The following is an 18,504-nucleotide window of genomic DNA, read 5'->3' on the forward strand; positions in this document are numbered from 1 at the left end:
GAGGAGGAGGGAGAGAAAGAGGAGGAGTGGAGGAAGAGGAGGAGGAGGAGAGGAGGAGGAGCAGAAGAGAAGGAGGAAGAGGAGGACTAGGGTTAGGGTTAGGAGGACAAGGGGTGTTACTTAGAGTCTTGATGAAGGTGACTCTCCAAAGGGTCAGTTGGAGATGGCAGGTCAGAGTTTAAGTCTTCAGAGGTCAGTCGGAGACGGCAGGTCAGAGTTTCGGTATTCAGAGGTCAGTCGGAGACTGCAGGTCAGAGTTTAGGTGTTCAGAGGTCAGTCGGAGATGGTAGGTCAGAGTTTCGGTCTTCAGAGGTCAGTCGGAGACTGCAGGTCAGAGTTTCAGTGTTCAGAGGGTCAGTCGGAGACGGCAGGTCAGAGTTCAAGTCTTCAGAGGTCAGTCGGAGATGGCAGGTCAGAGGGTTCTTTGTCACAACATCAGCAGCATTACAAGAGGAAGCAGGTCATAAGTGAAACAACATCTCCATAACAGCACAGTAGTCAGAACACACAGTCTGTGTTCCCAATGGCACACTATTAACTACAACTCTATGGACCCTGGTCTAAAGTACTGCACTACCTCTATGGACCCTGGTCTAAAGTACTGCACTACCTCTATGGACCCTGGTCTAAAGTAGTGCACTACCTCTATGGACCCTGGTCTAAAGTACTGCACTACCTCTATGGACCCTGGTCTAAGTACTGCACTACCTCTATGGACCCTGGTCTAAAGTAGTGCACTACCTCTATGGACCCTGGTCTAAAGTAGTGCACTACCTCTATGGACCCTGGTCTAAAGTACTGCACTACCTCTATGGACCCTGGTCTAAAGTACTGCACTACCTCTATGGACCCTGGTCTAAAGTACTGCACTACCTCTATGGACCCTGGTCTAAAGTACTGCACTACCTCTATGGACCCTGGTCTAAAGTACTGCACTACCTCTATGGACCCTGGTCTAAAGTACTGCACTACCTCTATGGACCCTGGTCTAAAGTAGTGCACTACCTCTATGGACCCTGGTCTAAAGTAGTGCACTACCTCTATGGACCCTGGTCTAAAGTAGTGCACTACCTCTATGGACCCTGGTCTAAAGTACTGCACTACCTCTATGGACCCTGGTCTAAAGTACTGCACTACCTCTATGGACCCTGGTCTAAAGTAGTGCACTCAATACGGGTGCCATTTAGGATCCAGAAACACTCTGACCTCAGGAGCTCTTCCCTGTTCTCAGTCCAGTAAGAGGAACCAGGGAGACAGATGGGGGGTTGGGGGGGAAGAGGAACCAGGGAGACAGAAAGTGCTGAGAGAGACAGAATGACGGGGGTGTAATTATAATAATTATATGGGACATTTTTGTTGTGGTCATGCAGTGTTCGATGTAACTGTCCTCTTCCTCTTTCAGCTGAGCTTCTCTCAGTGTCTCTCTCTCCCCTCCATCAGTCCATCTGTAAATCAGTCTCACCGTTCATCTCTCTCTCTCTCTCTGTTCATCAGTCAGTCTGTCTGTCTGTCGTTGTCTTCAGAAAGACCGACACTCTTGGAGCCTCTAAGGAGCCCACAGTCATCTGAAAACGACAGACCACCAACTATAGATCACCAACTACAGACCACCAACTACAGACCACTCCCAGAGGCTGGCAGACAACGGCACATATCAGATGGTATGTTAATGAGAAGGATAACTATCACACTGACACTAATGACTTGTATTGATGAAACACAGCGTGGCTAATTGAGCACTGTATGTATCTGATAGACCAGCAATTATAACAGTAGTAGTGTTGTCCTGATCTGTTCTGGTTCCACCCGGGATTGAGTTTGACATAACGCTGTGTGTGTGTGTGTGTGTGTGTGTGTGTGTGTGTGTGTGTGTGTGTGTGTGTGTGTGTGTGTGTGTGTGTGTGTGTGTGTGTGTGTGTGTGTGTGTGTGTGTGTGCATAAGGCCATCTGGTGGTTGAGGTGGGGTACTGCTGCTGTGATGGTGGGCAGCATCCTGGCCTCCCTTGTAACCTCTGTTGCCATGGAGCCCAGCTGTAACGCAAACATTGGTTACCCCGGAATACCTGGGACACCAGGAGCTCACGGAGCCTACGGTAAAGACGGACCAAAGGGAGAGAAGGGAGACCCAGGTAACACACACTATCCTGTTATGGCCTGTAATGCCTCTCTGAGCGGTCTGTGTAACATAGACACTAAGCTAATGCTTCTCTGAGCGGTCTGTGTAACATAGACACTAAGCTATCCTGTTATGGCCTGTAATGCCTCTCTGAGTGGTCTGTGTAACATAGACACTAAGCTATCCTGTTATGGCCTGTAATGCCTCTCTGAGTGGTCTGTGTAACATACACACTAAGCTAATGCTTCTCCGAGCGGTCTGTGTAACATAGACACTAAGCTATCCTGTTATGGCCTGTAATGAGCAGTCTGTGATGCATGTGCAGGTGAGTCTGGTCTGCGAGGGAAGGGTCTGAAGGGGGAGCCAGGTGAATCAGGTCCTCCAGGACGGTCAGGTCTTCAAGGGAACCCCGGTCGGCTTGGACCCAAAGGACCCCCTGGCCCCCCTGGGGAGAAAGGTAGTCCCTCTGGGGTCGACTCCTCCCTCACCTCCTTCTTCTCCTGCAAGGTAAACAACAACACCTCTTCCTCCTATAATACAAGGTAAACAACAACACCTCTTCCTCCTATAATACAAGGTAAACAACAACACCTCTTCCTCCTATAATACAAGGTAAACAACAACACCTCTTCCTTCACTAATACAAGGTAAACAACAACACCTCTTCCTCCTATAATACAAGGTAAACAACAACACCTCTTCCTCCTATAATACAAGGTAAACAACAACACCTCTTCCTCCTGGTTAACATGGTTTAAACTTTAAAGTACATGACACTGCAACAACATGTCCCCTCGGGGACAATAAAGCCAGTAACATACTCTATGTGTTCTCTCTCTCTCTCTCTCTCTCTCTCTCTCTCTCTCTCTCTCTCTGTCTCTCTCTCTCTCTCTCTCTCTCTCTCTCTCTCTGTCTCTCTCTCTCTCTCTCTCTCTCTCTCTCTCTCTCTCTCTCTCTCTCTCTCTCTCTCTCTCTTTCTCTCTCTCTCTCTCTCTCTCTCTCTCTCTCTCTCTCTCTCTCTCTCTCTCTCTCTCTCTCTCTCTCAGAGGAACACCATTCAGCAGCCTCCTAAGAACTTGCCCATTCGTTTCGACGGACCAATACTGTCGGGCCTTGACCCTAGCCTGGAAGGTGTATCGCTGAAGGACGGGTTGTTTAAGTGTACCATTAGTGGCGTGTACTTCTTCACCTATCATCTGTCGGCTAAGAGCCTGATCTGTGTTAACCTGAAGAAGGGGACAGAGACCAAGGTTAGTTTGATTATTCTACCAGGAAACATGAGCTGTGTTTTAATACCCATTCTAACATACCGTATACTACATACTATTAGTTCATTTTAGTATACTGTATCTGAACGGTATCCTTTCAGTTGAGTGTACAAGCGCTTCACCTGTCTACCGGAAGATGATGCTGTTGCTATGCAACCTCTTGCTAACCCTAACCATAGCATAACAAACGACTGGCTAGACGTTATACGATTTTGGGTTGTCAGATTGTTCCGTCTGTAAATTCATCAGTTATTCTGCACTCTTGCACTGCTCTGAATGTCCATTGAGAACTCAAAATGATTAAACCACTTAGCTAAGAATGAAGTGAATAGTCAAATCAATCAAAAAACGCTGGGTGGTTAGTGGGATAGCAGATGGTCAATATACTGCCTGGCAAGTTCGATGTATTAGTATCCAACTGAGGTTAGATAGCTAGTCAACATACCCAGTACATACTGCTGTAATGCTATGCGTTTCATAAGGGCAGCATTGAATTTGTATCGGCTCTCAACGGACTTCGGCTGCATATTTTCCTCCATTTTCTTCAAATCTAAAAACGTTGTGAAGCCAAGCCCGATTTCTGAAAGAATTGCATTATGGGCCCTAAAAGCACAGAAATAGTGTATTTTGGCGAATTTAGTATGACATTTGGGAACTTTTGGCATACTAAATACATCGATACTATAACCAATAAGCATACAACATACTGCATTTGTCACAAATAGTACGGTTAGTGCGGTTAGTATGACTATTCGAATACAACTATAGACTAATTAGACAGGGTTAGGGTTAGGGTTAGGGTTAGGGGTTAGGGTTAGGGGTTAGGGTTAGGGTTAGGGTTAGGGTTAGGGGTTAGGGTTAGGGTTAGGGTTAGGGGTTAGGATTAGGGGTTAGGGGTTAGGGTTAGGGTTAGGGGTTAGGATTAGGGGTTAGGGTTAGGGTTAGGGTTAGGGGTTAGGGGTTAGGGTTAGGGGTTAGGGTTAGGGTTAGGGTTAGGGGTTAGGGTTAGGGGTTAGGGTTAGGGGTTAGGGTTAGGGTTAGGGTTAGGGGTTAGGGTTAGGGTTAGGGTTAGGGGTTAGGGTTAGGGGTTAGGGTTAGGGTTAGGGGTTAGGGTTAGGGGTTAGGGTTAGGGGTTAGGGTTAGGGTTAGGGTTAGGGGTTAGGGTTAGGGGTTAGGGGTTAGGGTTAGGGTTAGGGTTAGGGTTAGGGTTAGGGTTAGGGTTAGGGTTAGGGTTAGGGTTAGTATGAATATTCAAATACAGCTATAGACTAATTAGACTGGGTCTAAAACAAATCCTGTAATCCTGTAAATTCAACATGTCCTAACCTGGGATTTGAACTACATTAGACATGACTAATCACTACATACAGCAAAACCTCAAATTGCAGAAATAAGTCAATTAAATCAATGATGAGAGAATTGCCAGATGAACGATAACTAAAGTATCAGTGCAGATGGCACTCTTTTTGCTCAGTGAAGATATGTGTTAAAGGTAATGAATGTTTAGGGAAATGCTGCAGACTCTGTTACACAACAGAAAGGTCACCTCAAATCCAGAGGTGGGGTCATATTTTAGCTGAATAGTGATAACACATGGAATTTCACATTTGTAAACGTAAATCACATGTGAAGTGTTTCAAAAACATGTTTTCACATGTGAAATGTCACATGAAGTGTTCTAAAACCACGTCTTCATACATAAAATGTCACATGTGAAGTGCTCCAAAAACACATGTGAATTGCTCCAAATACACATGTGAAGTGTTAAAAATACATGTTTTAACATGTGCAGTGCTCCAAAAACACATGTGAAGTGTTCCAAATACACATTTTCACATGTGAAGTGTTCCAAATACACATTTTCACGTGAAATTTAACATTACACATGTGAAATCATGTGGTTCAACATGTGATAACTTGAAAACTACACTGCTGTAAATTAATGTTGTGGTAAATGTTGCAGTCATTATACGGTACATTTCTACACAGCATAGTGTTTGGCTATATATTTATATTAGCGGCCAATCATAATGCACTTGGGTACTTTTTGGCCCTTGTCGCAATTAAACTTATAGAATACTTAAGATGTACTTATGGCACAAACTGTTTTTAAAAAATCCTTTAAAATGTTATAGTATGTTATCGTCTACTGAGGTGAAAAGAGTGGAAACAACTTTGAATGTATTTCTACAGCTGGACTGTTTTTTGTCAGTAAATAAATAACCACAAACTGTATTTAGGAAGTAGACAGAAATTCAAATTCAATTATTTTCAGTATCGGAATACTTCCTGAATTGACTGGAAATGAAAAGGAATTGACCTCAACATTGGTTATCACATATTGGAATTCAACCACACCCAGGATTTGAACTCACAACCTCTTCGATGACAGCAACCTGAATTTCCTGCTTTGCCACCAGGTCTGTGACCATGACAGAGATCGACCACAGATTTATTGTCAAGAATACATTTCTGAACTTTGCTAACAATTTGCCTTGAATCAAAGTTTTCAAATGGTGCTATTAACTGACAACACCAAGTGAAAAGTAGCCGTGCTCAGGAACATTTCAATCAGATCAAGCATAACCACGCGATAGACAACACCCGTATAGCTGGTGTTTTGGCGTTGTCAGAGGTGTAACTGTGGTAGAGCTGTCAAAACGGTGAGCGGCTGCTCATGTGGTTATTGTCAAGAGGCCACACCCATCCTACTCGTGTTAGACGTTCAGAACAAGAAACTGTTGAAAAATCATTAAAGAAAATAATAAGGGTTTCTATCAGCCTCGTCGGGGTGTAGATTACATCTCAACATTACATTATATAGGGTCAACATTACATCTCAACATTACAATATATAGGGTCAACATTACATCTCAACATTACATTACATAGGGTCAACATTACATCTCAACATTACATTATATAGGGTCAACATTACACCTCAACATTACATTATATAGGGTCAACATTACATCTCAACATTACAATATATAGGGTCAACATTACATCTCAACATTACAATATATAGGGTCAACATTACATCTCAACATTACATTATATAGGGTCAACATTACATCTCAACATTGCAATATATAGGGTCAACATTACATCTCAACATTACAATATATAGGGTCAACATTACATCTCAACATTACATTATATAGGGTCAACATTACATCTCAACGTTACATTATATAGGGTCAACATTACATTATATAGGGTCAACATTACATTATATAGGGTCAACATTACATCTCAACATTACAATATATAGGGTAAACATTACATCTCAACATTACAATATATAGGGTCAACATTACATCTCAACATTACAATATATAGGGTCAACATTACATTATATAGGGTCAACATTACATCTCAACATTACAATATATAGGGTCAACATTACATCTCAACATTACATCATATAGGGTCAACATTACATCTCAACATTACATTATATAGGGTCAACATTACATCTCAACATTACATTATATAGGGTCAACATTACATCTCAACGTTACATAATATAGGGTCAACATTACATTATATAGGGTCAACATTGCATTATATAGGGTTAACATTACAATATATAGGGTCAACATTACATCTCAACATTACATTATATAGGGTCAACATTACATCTCAACATTACATTATATAGGGTCAACATTACATCTCAACATTACATTATATAGGGTCAACATTACATCTCAACATTACAACATATAGGGTCAACATTACATTGCAACATTACATTATATCGGTCAGCATTACATTATATAGGGTCAACATTACATCTCAACATTACAATATATAGGGTCAACATTACATTATATAGGGTCAACATTACATTATATAGGGTCAACATTACATCTCAACATTACATTATATAGGGTCAACATTATATCTCAACATTACATTATATAGGGTCAACATTACATCTCAACATTACATTATATAGGGTCAACATTACATCTCAACATTACAATATATAGGGTCAACATTACATTGCAACATTACATTATATAGGGTCAACATTACATTATATAGGGTCAACATTACATCTCAACATTACAATATATAGGGTCAACATTACATTATATAGGGTCAACATTACATTATATAGGGTCAACATTACATCTCAACATTACATTATATAGGGTCAACATTATATCTCAACATTACATTATATAGGGTCAACATTACATCTCAACATTACAATATATAGGGTCAACATTACATTGCAACATTACATTATATAGGGTCAACATTACATTATATAGGGTCAACATTACATCTCAACATTACAATATATAGGGTCAACATTACATTATATAGGGTCAACATTACATTATATAGGGTCAACATTACATCTCAACGTTACATTATATAGGGTCAACATTACATCTCAACATTATATTATATAGGGTCAACATTACATCTCAACATTACATTATATAGGGTCAACATTACATCGCAACATTACATCATATAGGATCACCATTACATCTCAACATTACATTATATAGGGTTAACATTACATCTCAACTTTACATTACATAGGGCCAACATTACAGCGCAACATTACAATATATAGGGTCAACATTACATCTCAACATTACATCATATAGGGTCAACATTACATCTCAACATTACATTATATAGGGTCAACATTGCATCTCAACATTACAATATATAGGGTCAACATTACATCTCAACATTACAATATATAGGGTCAACATTACATCTCAACATTACATTATATAGGGTCAACATTATATCTCAACGTTACATTATATAGGGTCAACATTACATTATATAGGGTCAACATTGCATTATATAGGGTTAACATTACAATATATAGGGTCAACATTACATCTCAACATTACATTATATAGGGTCAACATTACATCTCAACATTACATTATATAGGGTCAACATTACATCTCAACATTACATTATATAGGGTCAACATTACATCTCAACATTACAATATATAGGGTCAACATTACATTGCAACATTACATTATATAGGGTCAACATTACATTATATAGGGTCAACATTACATTGCAACATTACAATGTATAGGGTCAACATTACATTATATAGGGTCAACATTACATTATATAGGGTCAACATTACATCTCAACATTACATTATATAGGGTCAACATTATATCTCAACATTACAATATATAGGGTCAACATTACATTGCAACATTACATTATATAGGGTCAACATTACATTATATAGGGTCAACATTACATCTCAACATTACAATATATAGGGTCAACATTACATTATATAGGGTCAACATTACATTATATAGGGTCAACATTACATCTCAACGTTACATTATATAGGGTCAACATTACATCTCAACATTACATTATATAGGGTCAACATTACATCTCAACATTACATTATATAGGGTCAACATTACATCGCAACATTACATTATGTAGGGTTAACATTACATCTCAACTTTACATTACATAGGGTCAACATTACATCGCAACATTACATTATATAGGGTCAACATTACATCGCAACATTACATTATATAGGGTCAACATTACACCTCAACGTTACATTATATAGGGTCAACATTACATCTCAACATTACATTATATAGGGTCAACATTACATTGCAACATTACATTATATAGGGTCAACATTACATCTCAACATTACATTATATAGGGTCAACATTACATCTCAACATTACAGTGTTCCAACTTGGAAACAAGGATGCATGGGATTTCGGATTTGCACTTGTAACCTTTTGGTCTGGAGTGCATTAATGTCTAAGCAGGGTGGTTATTTGTTACCAAGAACATACACTGAGGGTAAAAGAACTTTAAGAACACCTTTCCATGACACAGACTGACCAGGTGAATCCAGGTGAAAGCTATGATCTTTTACTGTTGTCACTTGGTAAATCCACTTCAATCAGTGCAGATGAATGGGGGGGAGAACGGGTTAAAGGAGGATTTTTAAGCCTGGACAATTGAGATAGGGATTGTGTATGTGTGCCATTCAGAGGGTGAATTGGCATGACAAAATATGTAAGTTTGAACAGGGGTATGGTAGTAAGAGCCAGGTGCATCGGTTTGTGTCAAGACCTATAACGCTGCTGGGTTTTTCACGCTCAACAGATCCTATGTGTAGAATGGTCCACCACCCAAAGGACATCGAACCAACTTAGGTAGGCATTGCAGTCAACTCTTTCAACACCTTGTAGAGTCCATGCCCGGACATATAGAGGCTGGTCTGAGGGCATGTATTAACTATAAAGCTGCATTCGTAACCATGTGGGAGGTGGTAATTTACCAGTTGTGAAGTTGTAAATACCAATTGGATGCATTCACGTGCTTTGAAATCATTGGGAAACGCCAACAAGCTGCGTCAACCATAAGCTGAAAGTACAGCGATCCTCATCATCATCCTGCTGGGAAACTAATTACAGAGTTCAAAAAACCTATTAATAGATGTATTTTTCACTAATAATGTTCTGTTACATTTAACTGCTGAAAATGCTGTTATGGAGGTCATTTCTTCAGTAGGTGACGTCAGAGGTCACCATGTGGGAGAAGTCAAAGCTCAGGGATGAATAGACTCGTTTCCCACTAGTAACTAACTACCAGTTGGAGGGGCACTCAAGTGGATTTTTCGTAGTCGTATGTGGTAAATTCCCACTTGGTTGCGAACACGGCATTAGTTACAATCATTACTGCACTTTGACATGTAGGTGGGGGCAATGTGCTGATGGGGTATTTGTGCTGTCAGCAGAAATGTACCAGTTTAAGTGGTTTAATTGTTACGTGGATGAAGGTTGAGCAGTTTAAGTGGTTTAATCGTTATGTGGATGAAGGTTGAGCACCCCTCTTGACATTGTCAGTTGTGCAATCTTTGTCAGAACTTGTGACAATCAAGAGTTGTTAAGAGGCTACATCTTGCAGCAGCTGGTTCACTTGTAACTACTGTGAACTAGTTACTGTAACATGATTCAACGAATCCATCACACACACTGACCTGATGGTCTGGAAGGAAAGTGAGCACTACAATTACATGGTGGTTATAAATGAAATACTTCATGTTTTTTGGTATCACACGTACAGTTGAAGTCGGAAGTTTACATACAACTTAGCCAAATACATTTGAACCGCATTTTTCACAATTCCTGACATTTAATCCAAGTAAAAATTCCCTGTCGTAGGTCAGTTAGGATCACCACTTTATTTTAAGAATGTGAAATGTCAGAATAATAGTAGAGAATGATTCACTTCAGCTTTTATTTCTTTCATCACATTCTCAGTGGGTCAGAAGTTTACATACAATCAATTAGCATTTGGTATCATTGACTTTAAATTGTTTAACTTGGTTCAAACGTTTTGGGTAGCCTTCCACAAGCTTCCCACAATAAGTTGGATGAATTTTGGCCCATTCCTTCTGACAGAGCTGGTGTAACTGAGTCAGGTTTGTAGGCCTCCTTGCTCGCACACAGTTTTTCAGTTCTGCCCACAAATGTTCTATATGATTGAGGTCAGGGCTTTTTGATGGCCACTCCAATACCTTGACTTTGTTGTCCTTAAGCCATTTTGACACAACTTTGGAAGTATGCTTGGGGTCATTGTCCATTTGGAAGATCCATTTATGACCAAGCTTTAACTTCCTGTCTGATGTCCTGAGATGTTGCTTCAATCTATCCACATAATTTTGCCTCCTCATGATGCCATTTATTTTGTGAAGTGTACCAGTCCCTCCTGCAGCAAAGCACACCCACAATATGATGCTGCCACCCCCACAACATGATGCTGCCACCCCCGTGCTTCACGTTTGGGATGGTGTTCTTCGTCATGTAAGCCTCCCCCTTTTTCCTCCAAACATAATGATGGTCATTATGCCAAACAGTTCTATTTTTGTTTCATCAGACCAGAGGACATTTCTCCAAAAACTATGTGCAGTTGCAAACCGTAGTCTGGCTTTTTATGGCAGTTTTGGAGCAGTGGCTTCTTCCTTGCTGAGCGGCCTTTCAGGCTATGTCGATATAGGACTCATTTAACTGTGGATATGGATACATTTGTACCTGTTTCCTCCAGCATCTTCACAAGGTCCTTTGCTGTTGTTCTGAGATTGATTTGCACTTTTCGCACCACTGTACGTTCATCTCTAGGAGACAGAACGAGTCTCCTTCCTGAGCGGTATGACGGCTGCGTGGTCCCATGGTGTTTATACTTGCATACTATTGTTTGTACATATGAACGTGGTGCCTTCAGGTGTTTGGACATTGCTCCCAAGAATGAACCAGACTTGTGGAGGTCTACAATTTTCTTCTGAGGTCTTGGCTGTTTTCTTTTGATTTTCCCATGATGTCAAGCAAAGAGGCACTGAGTTTGAAGGTAGGCCTTGAAATACATCCACAGGTACACCTCCAATTGACTCAAATGATGTCAATTAGCTTATGAAAAGCTTCCAAACCCATGACATAATTTTGTGGAATTTTCCAAGCTGTTTAAAGGCACAGTCAACTTAGTTAAGTAAACTTCTGACCCACTGGATTTGTGATACAGTGAATTACAAGGGAAATAATCTGTAAACAATTGTTGGAGAAATGACTTGTGTCATGCACAAAGTAAATGTCCTAACTGACTTGCCAAAATTATAGTTTGTTAAGAAGAAAATTGTGGAGTGGTTGGACAATGAGTTTTAATGACTCCAACCTAAGTGTAGGTAAACTTCCGACTTCATCTGTTTATATTTCATCCTTCAACAAGGCTCCAGAACTGACCGTGTATAAGCTGAATGTTCATGAACAGAGCAGATTCACCGGGATGACATAACTATTACGAGAGACCAGAAAGAGCTAGCTGAAAGCCACACCTACATTTAACCACACCTGCAAACTTCTGATATGCTGCTGCTGTTACAGTATGCTGCCAATCAGTGAAGGCACAGTAGGTTAGTGAAGGCACAGTAGGTTACTGGAAACAGAAGTTACTGACAAAATTGCTAGTGGCAGTAAGTGTCCTGCACGTTACTGGCAACATTTTGCCAGTAAGTTATTGTGACTTTTAACTTACTGACAAGTAGTTTCCAGTTAAGATATTAGTAATTCATAGCAACAAGTTGCCATTAAGTTAGTGGAAAATTCTCAACAATCTCTTCACAGAGCAGCTCATTACTGTCACGTTCTCTTTCAAAGTTTGCAGAACACACCTTGTCGAAAGAGGTTCTCTACTTGCATTGGCATAACCATCAAAAAATTACACTGCTACAAAACTTCCACAGACGGTTGGCACAAATAAACATATTTGACCACACCTCAAAATGTGCTAATGAGTCCCACAGTACATTGCCCCCAGCTATCAAAGCGCAGTGATGATTGTATTTTATGTTCAAAGTATTGGAAATGTCCCATTATACCTACAAGGTACAGATGCGAGTTCATATGTGTTCCTGTGAAGTGTACCTTTCACCTTTTTGTACCCCAGGGAACAGCACTCTAACCCTTACGTTTTGAGTGTGTTAATACATGTTCCAAGCAATATACTGAAGTTGTGCATCCTCATGTTGTCACATATATTTCACATACTGAAGTTGTGCATCCTCACATTGTCACATATATTTCACATACTGAAGTTGTGCATCCTCATGTTGTCACATATATTTCACATACTGAAGTTGTGCATCCTCACGTTGTCACATATATTTCACATACTGAAGTTGTGCATCCTCACGTTGTCACATATATTTCACATACTGAAGTTGTGCATCCTCACGTTGTCACATATATTTCACATACTGAAGTTGTGCATCCTCACGTTGTCACATATATTTCACATACTGAAGTTGTGCATCCTCACGTTGTCACATATATTTCACATACTGAAGTTGTGCATCCTCACATTGTCACATATATTTCACATACTGAAGTTGTGCATCCTCACGTTGTCACATATATTTCACATACTGAAGTTGTGCATCCTCACGTTGTCACATATATTTCACATACTGAAGTTGTGCATCCTCATGTTGTCACATATATTTCACATACTGAAGTTGTGCATCCTCACGTTGTCACATATATTTCACATACTGAAGTTGTGCATCCTCACGTTGTCACATATATTTCACATACTGCAGTTGTGCATCCTCACGTTGTCACATATATTTCACATACTGAAGTTGTGCATCCTCACGTTGTCACATATATTTCACATACTGAAGTTGTGCATCCTCACGTTGTCACATATATTTCACATACTGAAGTTGTGCATCCTCACGTTGTCACATATATTTCACATACTGAAGTTGTGCATCCTCATGTTGTCACATATATTTCACATACTGAAGTTGTGCATCCTCATGTTGTCACATATATTTCACATACTGAAGTTGTGCATCCTCATGTTGTCACATATATTTCACATACTGAAGTTGTGCATCCTCATGTTGTCACATATATTTCACATACTGAAGTTGTGCATCCTCATGTTGTCACATATATTTCACATACTGAAGTTGTGCATCCTCATGTTGTCACATATATTTCACATACTGAAGTTGTGCATCCTCACGTTGTCACATATATTTCACATACTGAAGTTGTGCATCCTCATGTTGTCACATATATTTCACATAAAACACATGTTCTTACATGCTCAAATGTTGTCATACGTGTAGTTTTATTATCACATGTTGCTTCACATGTTGTCACATTAATAACACATTTTATCACACAATCACAAAATCTAACAGGAGACAAATTAGAGGTTAGTTGTATTATTTAATCTACCAGAAGATATAAATTAAGATTTGTTTTATTAATTCATTATTAATTAATCTAAGAGGTCAAATAGACTAAAGTGGGCCTCATCCTTAAATAGTTCTCCATTTAAATCATTTTTCTGTCCAGTACTAGGCTGAATCTATGTCTGAGAAACTGTTTTATATTGATTTAGCCTTTCATATCTCCCTTTCATCCTGTGTTTTTATCTAGAATATTTCTTTGTTTTGCTACTTCTGCATTTATTTTTTTCTGATCTTAATATAAAGCATTTGATTCTGACTGGATCTTTGTATGACAGGGGCCAGGATTCAATCCAAAACTGTGTTATAGCGCACTTTGACATTTACAGGTAATTCCTGATTGAGCCGACATCTGCAGCTATTACATTGACTACGACCTCTGTGAACATGGGAACATTGCCTTTAAAAGATGCATTGTCGACAGCATTGTACACATTGAATCCCAGCTTGTGGTTGTGAAGGGGTTCTCTTGTGATGGTGTTATATTGTTGTTGTTGTGAAGGTGTCCTGTTGTTGTTGTGAAGGTGTTCTGTTGTTGTTGTGAAGGTGTCCTGTTGTTGTTGTGAAGGTGTCCTGATGTTGTTGTGAAGCTGTTCTGTTGTTGTTGTGAAGCTGTTCTGTTGTTGTTGTGAAAGTATTCTGTTGTTGTTGTGAAAGTATTCTGTTGTTGTTGTGAAGGTGTTCTGTTGTTGTTGTGAAGGTGTTCTGTTGTTGTTGTTGTGAAGGTGTTCTGTTGTTGTTGTGAAGGTGTCCTGTTGTTGTTGTGAAGGTGTCCTGATGTTGTTGTGAAGCTGTTCTGTTGTTGTTGTGAAGGTGTTCTGTTGTTGTTGTGAACGTATTCTGTTGTTGTTGTGAAAGTATTCTGTTGTTGTTGTGAAGGTGTTCTGTTGTTGTTGTGAAGGTGTTCTGTTGTTGTTGTGAAGGTGTTCTGTTGTTGTTGTGAAGGTGTTCTGTTGTTGTTGTTGTGAAGCTGTTCTGTTGTTGTCGTTGTGAAGGTGTCCTGATGTTGTTGTTGTGAAGGTCTTCTGTTGTTGTTGTTGTGAAGGTGTCCCGTTGTTGTTGTGAAGCTGTTCTGTTGTTGTTGTGAAGGTGTCCTGATGTTGTTATTGTGAAGGTGTCCTGATGTTGTTGTTGTGAAGGTGTTCTGTTGTTGTTGTTGTGAAGGTGTTCTGTTGTTGTTGTGAAGGTGTTCTGTTGTTGTTGTGAAGGTGTTCTGTTGTTGTTGTGAAAGTGTTCTGTTGTTGTTGTGAAGGTGTTCTGTTGTTGTTGTGAAGGTGTTCTGTTGTTGTTGTGAAGGTGTTCTGTTGTTGTTGTGAAGCTGTTCTGTTGTTGTTGTGAAGGTGTCCTGATGTTGTTATTGTGAAGATGTTCTGTTGTTGTTGTGAAGGTGTTCTGTTGTTGTTGTGAAGCTGTTCTGTTGTTGTTGTGAAGGTGTCCTGATGTTGTTGTTGTGAAGGTGTCCTGATGTTGTTGTGAAGCTGTTCTGTTGTTGCTGTGAAGGTGTTCTGTTGTTGTTGTGAAAGTATTCTGTTGTTGTTGTGAAAGTATTCTGTTGTTGTTGTGAAAGTATTCTGTTGTTGTTGTGAAGGTGTTCTGTTGTTGTTGTGAAGGTGTTCTGTTGTTGTTGTTGTGAAGGTGTTCTGTGGTTGTTGTTGTGAAGGTGTTCTGTTGTTGTTGTGAAGGTGTCCTGTTGTTGTTGTGAAGGTGTCCTGATGTTGTTGTGAAGCTGTTCTGTTGTTGTTGTGAAGGTGTTCTGTTGTTGTTGTGAAAGTATTCTGTTGTTGTTGTGAAAGTATTCTGTTGTTGTTGTGAAGGTGTTCTGTTGTTGTTGTGAAGGTGTCCTGATGTTGTTATTGTGAAGGTGTTCTGTTGTTGTTGTGAAGGTGTTCTGTTGTTGTTGTGAAGCTGTTCTGTTGTTGTTGTGAAGGTGTCCTGATGTTGTTGTTGTGAAGGTGTCCTGATGTTGTTGTGAAGCTGTTCTGTTGTTGCTGTGAAGGTGTTCTGTTGTTGTTGTGAAAGTATTCTGTTGTTGTTGTGAAAGTATTCTGTTGTTGTTGTGAAGGTGTTCTGTTGTTGTTGTGAAGGTGTTCTGTTGTTGTTGTTGTGAAGCTGTTCTGTTGTTGTCGTTGTGAAGGTGTCCTGATGTTGTTGTTGTGAAGGTGTCCTGATGTTGTTGTTGTGAAGGTCTTCTGTTGTTGTTGTTGTGAAGGTCTTCTGTTGTTGTTGTTGTGAAGGTGTCCTGTTGTTGTTGTGAAGCTGTTCTGTTGTTGTTGTGAAGGTGTCCTGATGTTGTTGTTGTGAAGGTGTTCTGTTGTTGTTGTTGTGAAGGTGTTCTGTTGTTGTTGTGAAGGTGTTCTGTTGTTGTTGTGAAAGTGTTCTGTTGGTGTTGTGAAGGTGTTCTGTTGTTGTTGTGAAGGTGTTCTGTTGTTGTTGTGAAGGTGTTCTGTTGTTGTTGTGAAGCTGTTCTGTTGTTGTTGTGAAGGTGTCCTGATGTTGTTATTGTGAAGGTGTTCTGTTGTTGTTGTGAAGCTGTTCTGTTGTTGTCGTGAAGGTGTTCTGTGATTTTAAGGTTATTATTGTTCTAGGTTATGTGATAAAAGTTGTTGTTGTTGTTGTGAAGGTGGGGTTCTGTGATTCGTCGAGTGGATTCATGGTGACGTCTGGGTCGGTGGTGCTGAATCTGTTGGAGGGAGACGTGGTGTCTCTACAGCCCACCGATAACAACGCTGTCATCACTAAAGAAGAACGAGCTGACAACACTTTCACCGGCTTCCTGATCTTACCCAACTCATAGAACCACAGGAAACCACACAGAGCCACACAGAACCACATTGAATGAGCTCAAACCAGATTCAACCAGATCTAATCTCGGTTACCCAGAAGTAACATTTTCGAAAGTTTGTCACTTCCTGTTTTACTTCAATTTTGAATTTGTAGGTGTGGTATCTAGTGGGAACCTGTCATCATCCACACACGGGTTTGAAATCTCAGCCACAGTTTGATTACCGCTTTTGAACATTCCTGATTCCATCAAATAATCAATGATGAAAACCCCAAACCAGGAACTACCACTGCTCCTAATCCCATAATTCTACATGAGCCTTGACAGATTGTTTCCATTTACATACAGAATTTGTCCATGAGAGATTAAACCAGATCACACCTGCTGAAACCAGCTTCCTGCTCTTCCACACCACATAAAATACATATCATAGCCACATCATTCTGTTCTAGAAGCATCTGCAGAACAACCAACCATCTCTGTGTCTGTTTCTGCCTCCCTGTCTCTACCGCTGCTGCTTGCTGAGACAGTTCATCAATCAATCAATCAATTCATTCTCCCAGGTCGTTGTTGAATATGAGAACGTATTCTCAGTCAGCTCACCTGGTAAAATAAGGAATACATTTCAAATCAATCAAATAATCAATCATGTATTGCATCTGCTGAGCTGCCTACCAAAACTCAAAGATACCATTTTGGAAATGAGTTTGCCATCAATAAAGTGATTTGTTAACAGTTTTTTTTTATCAACAGTACACATTGTGCGTAAAAGATGTTGAGGCTGTCTACACTTTACACTTACATGTGACTTCTGCTATCAGAATAGGAGGATCGCTTTGAAAAGACAGGTCTCGATGCACAGAAGTGCCACTGAGTTCACATCTGTCGGACCACCACAGACAGCCGGTGGCTTTTTAATTGTGGAAGATGGGCTCATAGTAATGACTGGAACGGAATAAATGGAATGGTTCCCATGTGTTTAATACCATTCCATTCACTCCGTTCCATCCATTATTATGAGCCGTCCTCCCCTCAGCAACCTCCTGTGTTGACCACTTCAGGAGGTGGTCAGGGATGCATTGTGTGTGGATTTGTCCTCAGCCTGGATGTCAGGGATGCATTGTGTGTGGGTTTCTCCTCAGCCTGGGTGTCAGGGATGCATTGTGTGTGGATTTCTCCTCAGCCTGGATGCAATCAGGTGACTGAAAGTGCCTACAGTGGGCGACATCATCAGCACTCCTCCCACAAGTCTCCAGAAAACGTGTGTTTTGGGACCGAGAGGCACCTTTTCATTATAATGTTGGAGGAAATGTGTTCATAGCGTGTCAGGAATGTGCTTGCTGACTTCATAAATGCTAGCCAGCTAGCTTATTCAGAAAAACATGTGTTTGTCTATGTGATATGCTAGCCTGTTAGCTTATTCAGAAAAACATGTGTTTGTCTATGTGATATGCTAGCCTGTTAGCTTATTCAGAAAAACATGTGTTTGTCTATGTGATATGCTAGCCTGTTAGCTTATTCA

General features: G+C 40.1%; 1 protein-coding gene across 1 annotated transcript; it reads left to right on the top strand.

Moving 5' to 3' along the window:
• Nucleotides 1-1,416: 1,416 nt before the first annotated feature.
• c1qb (complement component 1, q subcomponent, B chain) lies at nucleotides 1,417-17,720 on the top strand. The gene is made up of 5 exons (XM_042311340.1): nucleotides 1,417-1,661; nucleotides 1,943-2,129; nucleotides 2,442-2,623; nucleotides 3,163-3,366; nucleotides 16,821-17,720. Exons 1-5 carry the CDS (start codon nucleotides 1,659-1,661, stop codon nucleotides 16,992-16,994), a joined length of 750 nt encoding a protein of 249 aa, XP_042167274.1. The 5' UTR covers nucleotides 1,417-1,658; the 3' UTR covers nucleotides 16,995-17,720.
• The last annotated feature ends 784 nt before the right edge of the window (nucleotides 17,721-18,504 follow it).

The sequence above is a fragment of the Oncorhynchus tshawytscha genome, linkage group LG33, assembly GCF_018296145.1.
Source record: "Oncorhynchus tshawytscha isolate Ot180627B linkage group LG33, Otsh_v2.0, whole genome shotgun sequence".
NCBI lineage: Eukaryota > Metazoa > Chordata > Actinopteri > Salmoniformes > Salmonidae > Oncorhynchus > Oncorhynchus tshawytscha.

What these genes read in the sequence shown, in the direction of transcription:
- c1qb (XM_042311340.1), top strand. An exon ending in GGGAGAGAAGGGAGACCCAG is followed by an intron (nt 2,130 to 2,441) that starts GTAACACACACT and finishes ATGCATGTGCAG; the next exon opens with GTGAGTCTGGTCTGCGAGGG. An exon ending in CCTCCTTCTTCTCCTGCAAG is followed by an intron (nt 2,624 to 3,162) that starts GTAAACAACAAC and finishes TCTCTCTCTCAG; the next exon opens with AGGAACACCATTCAGCAGCC.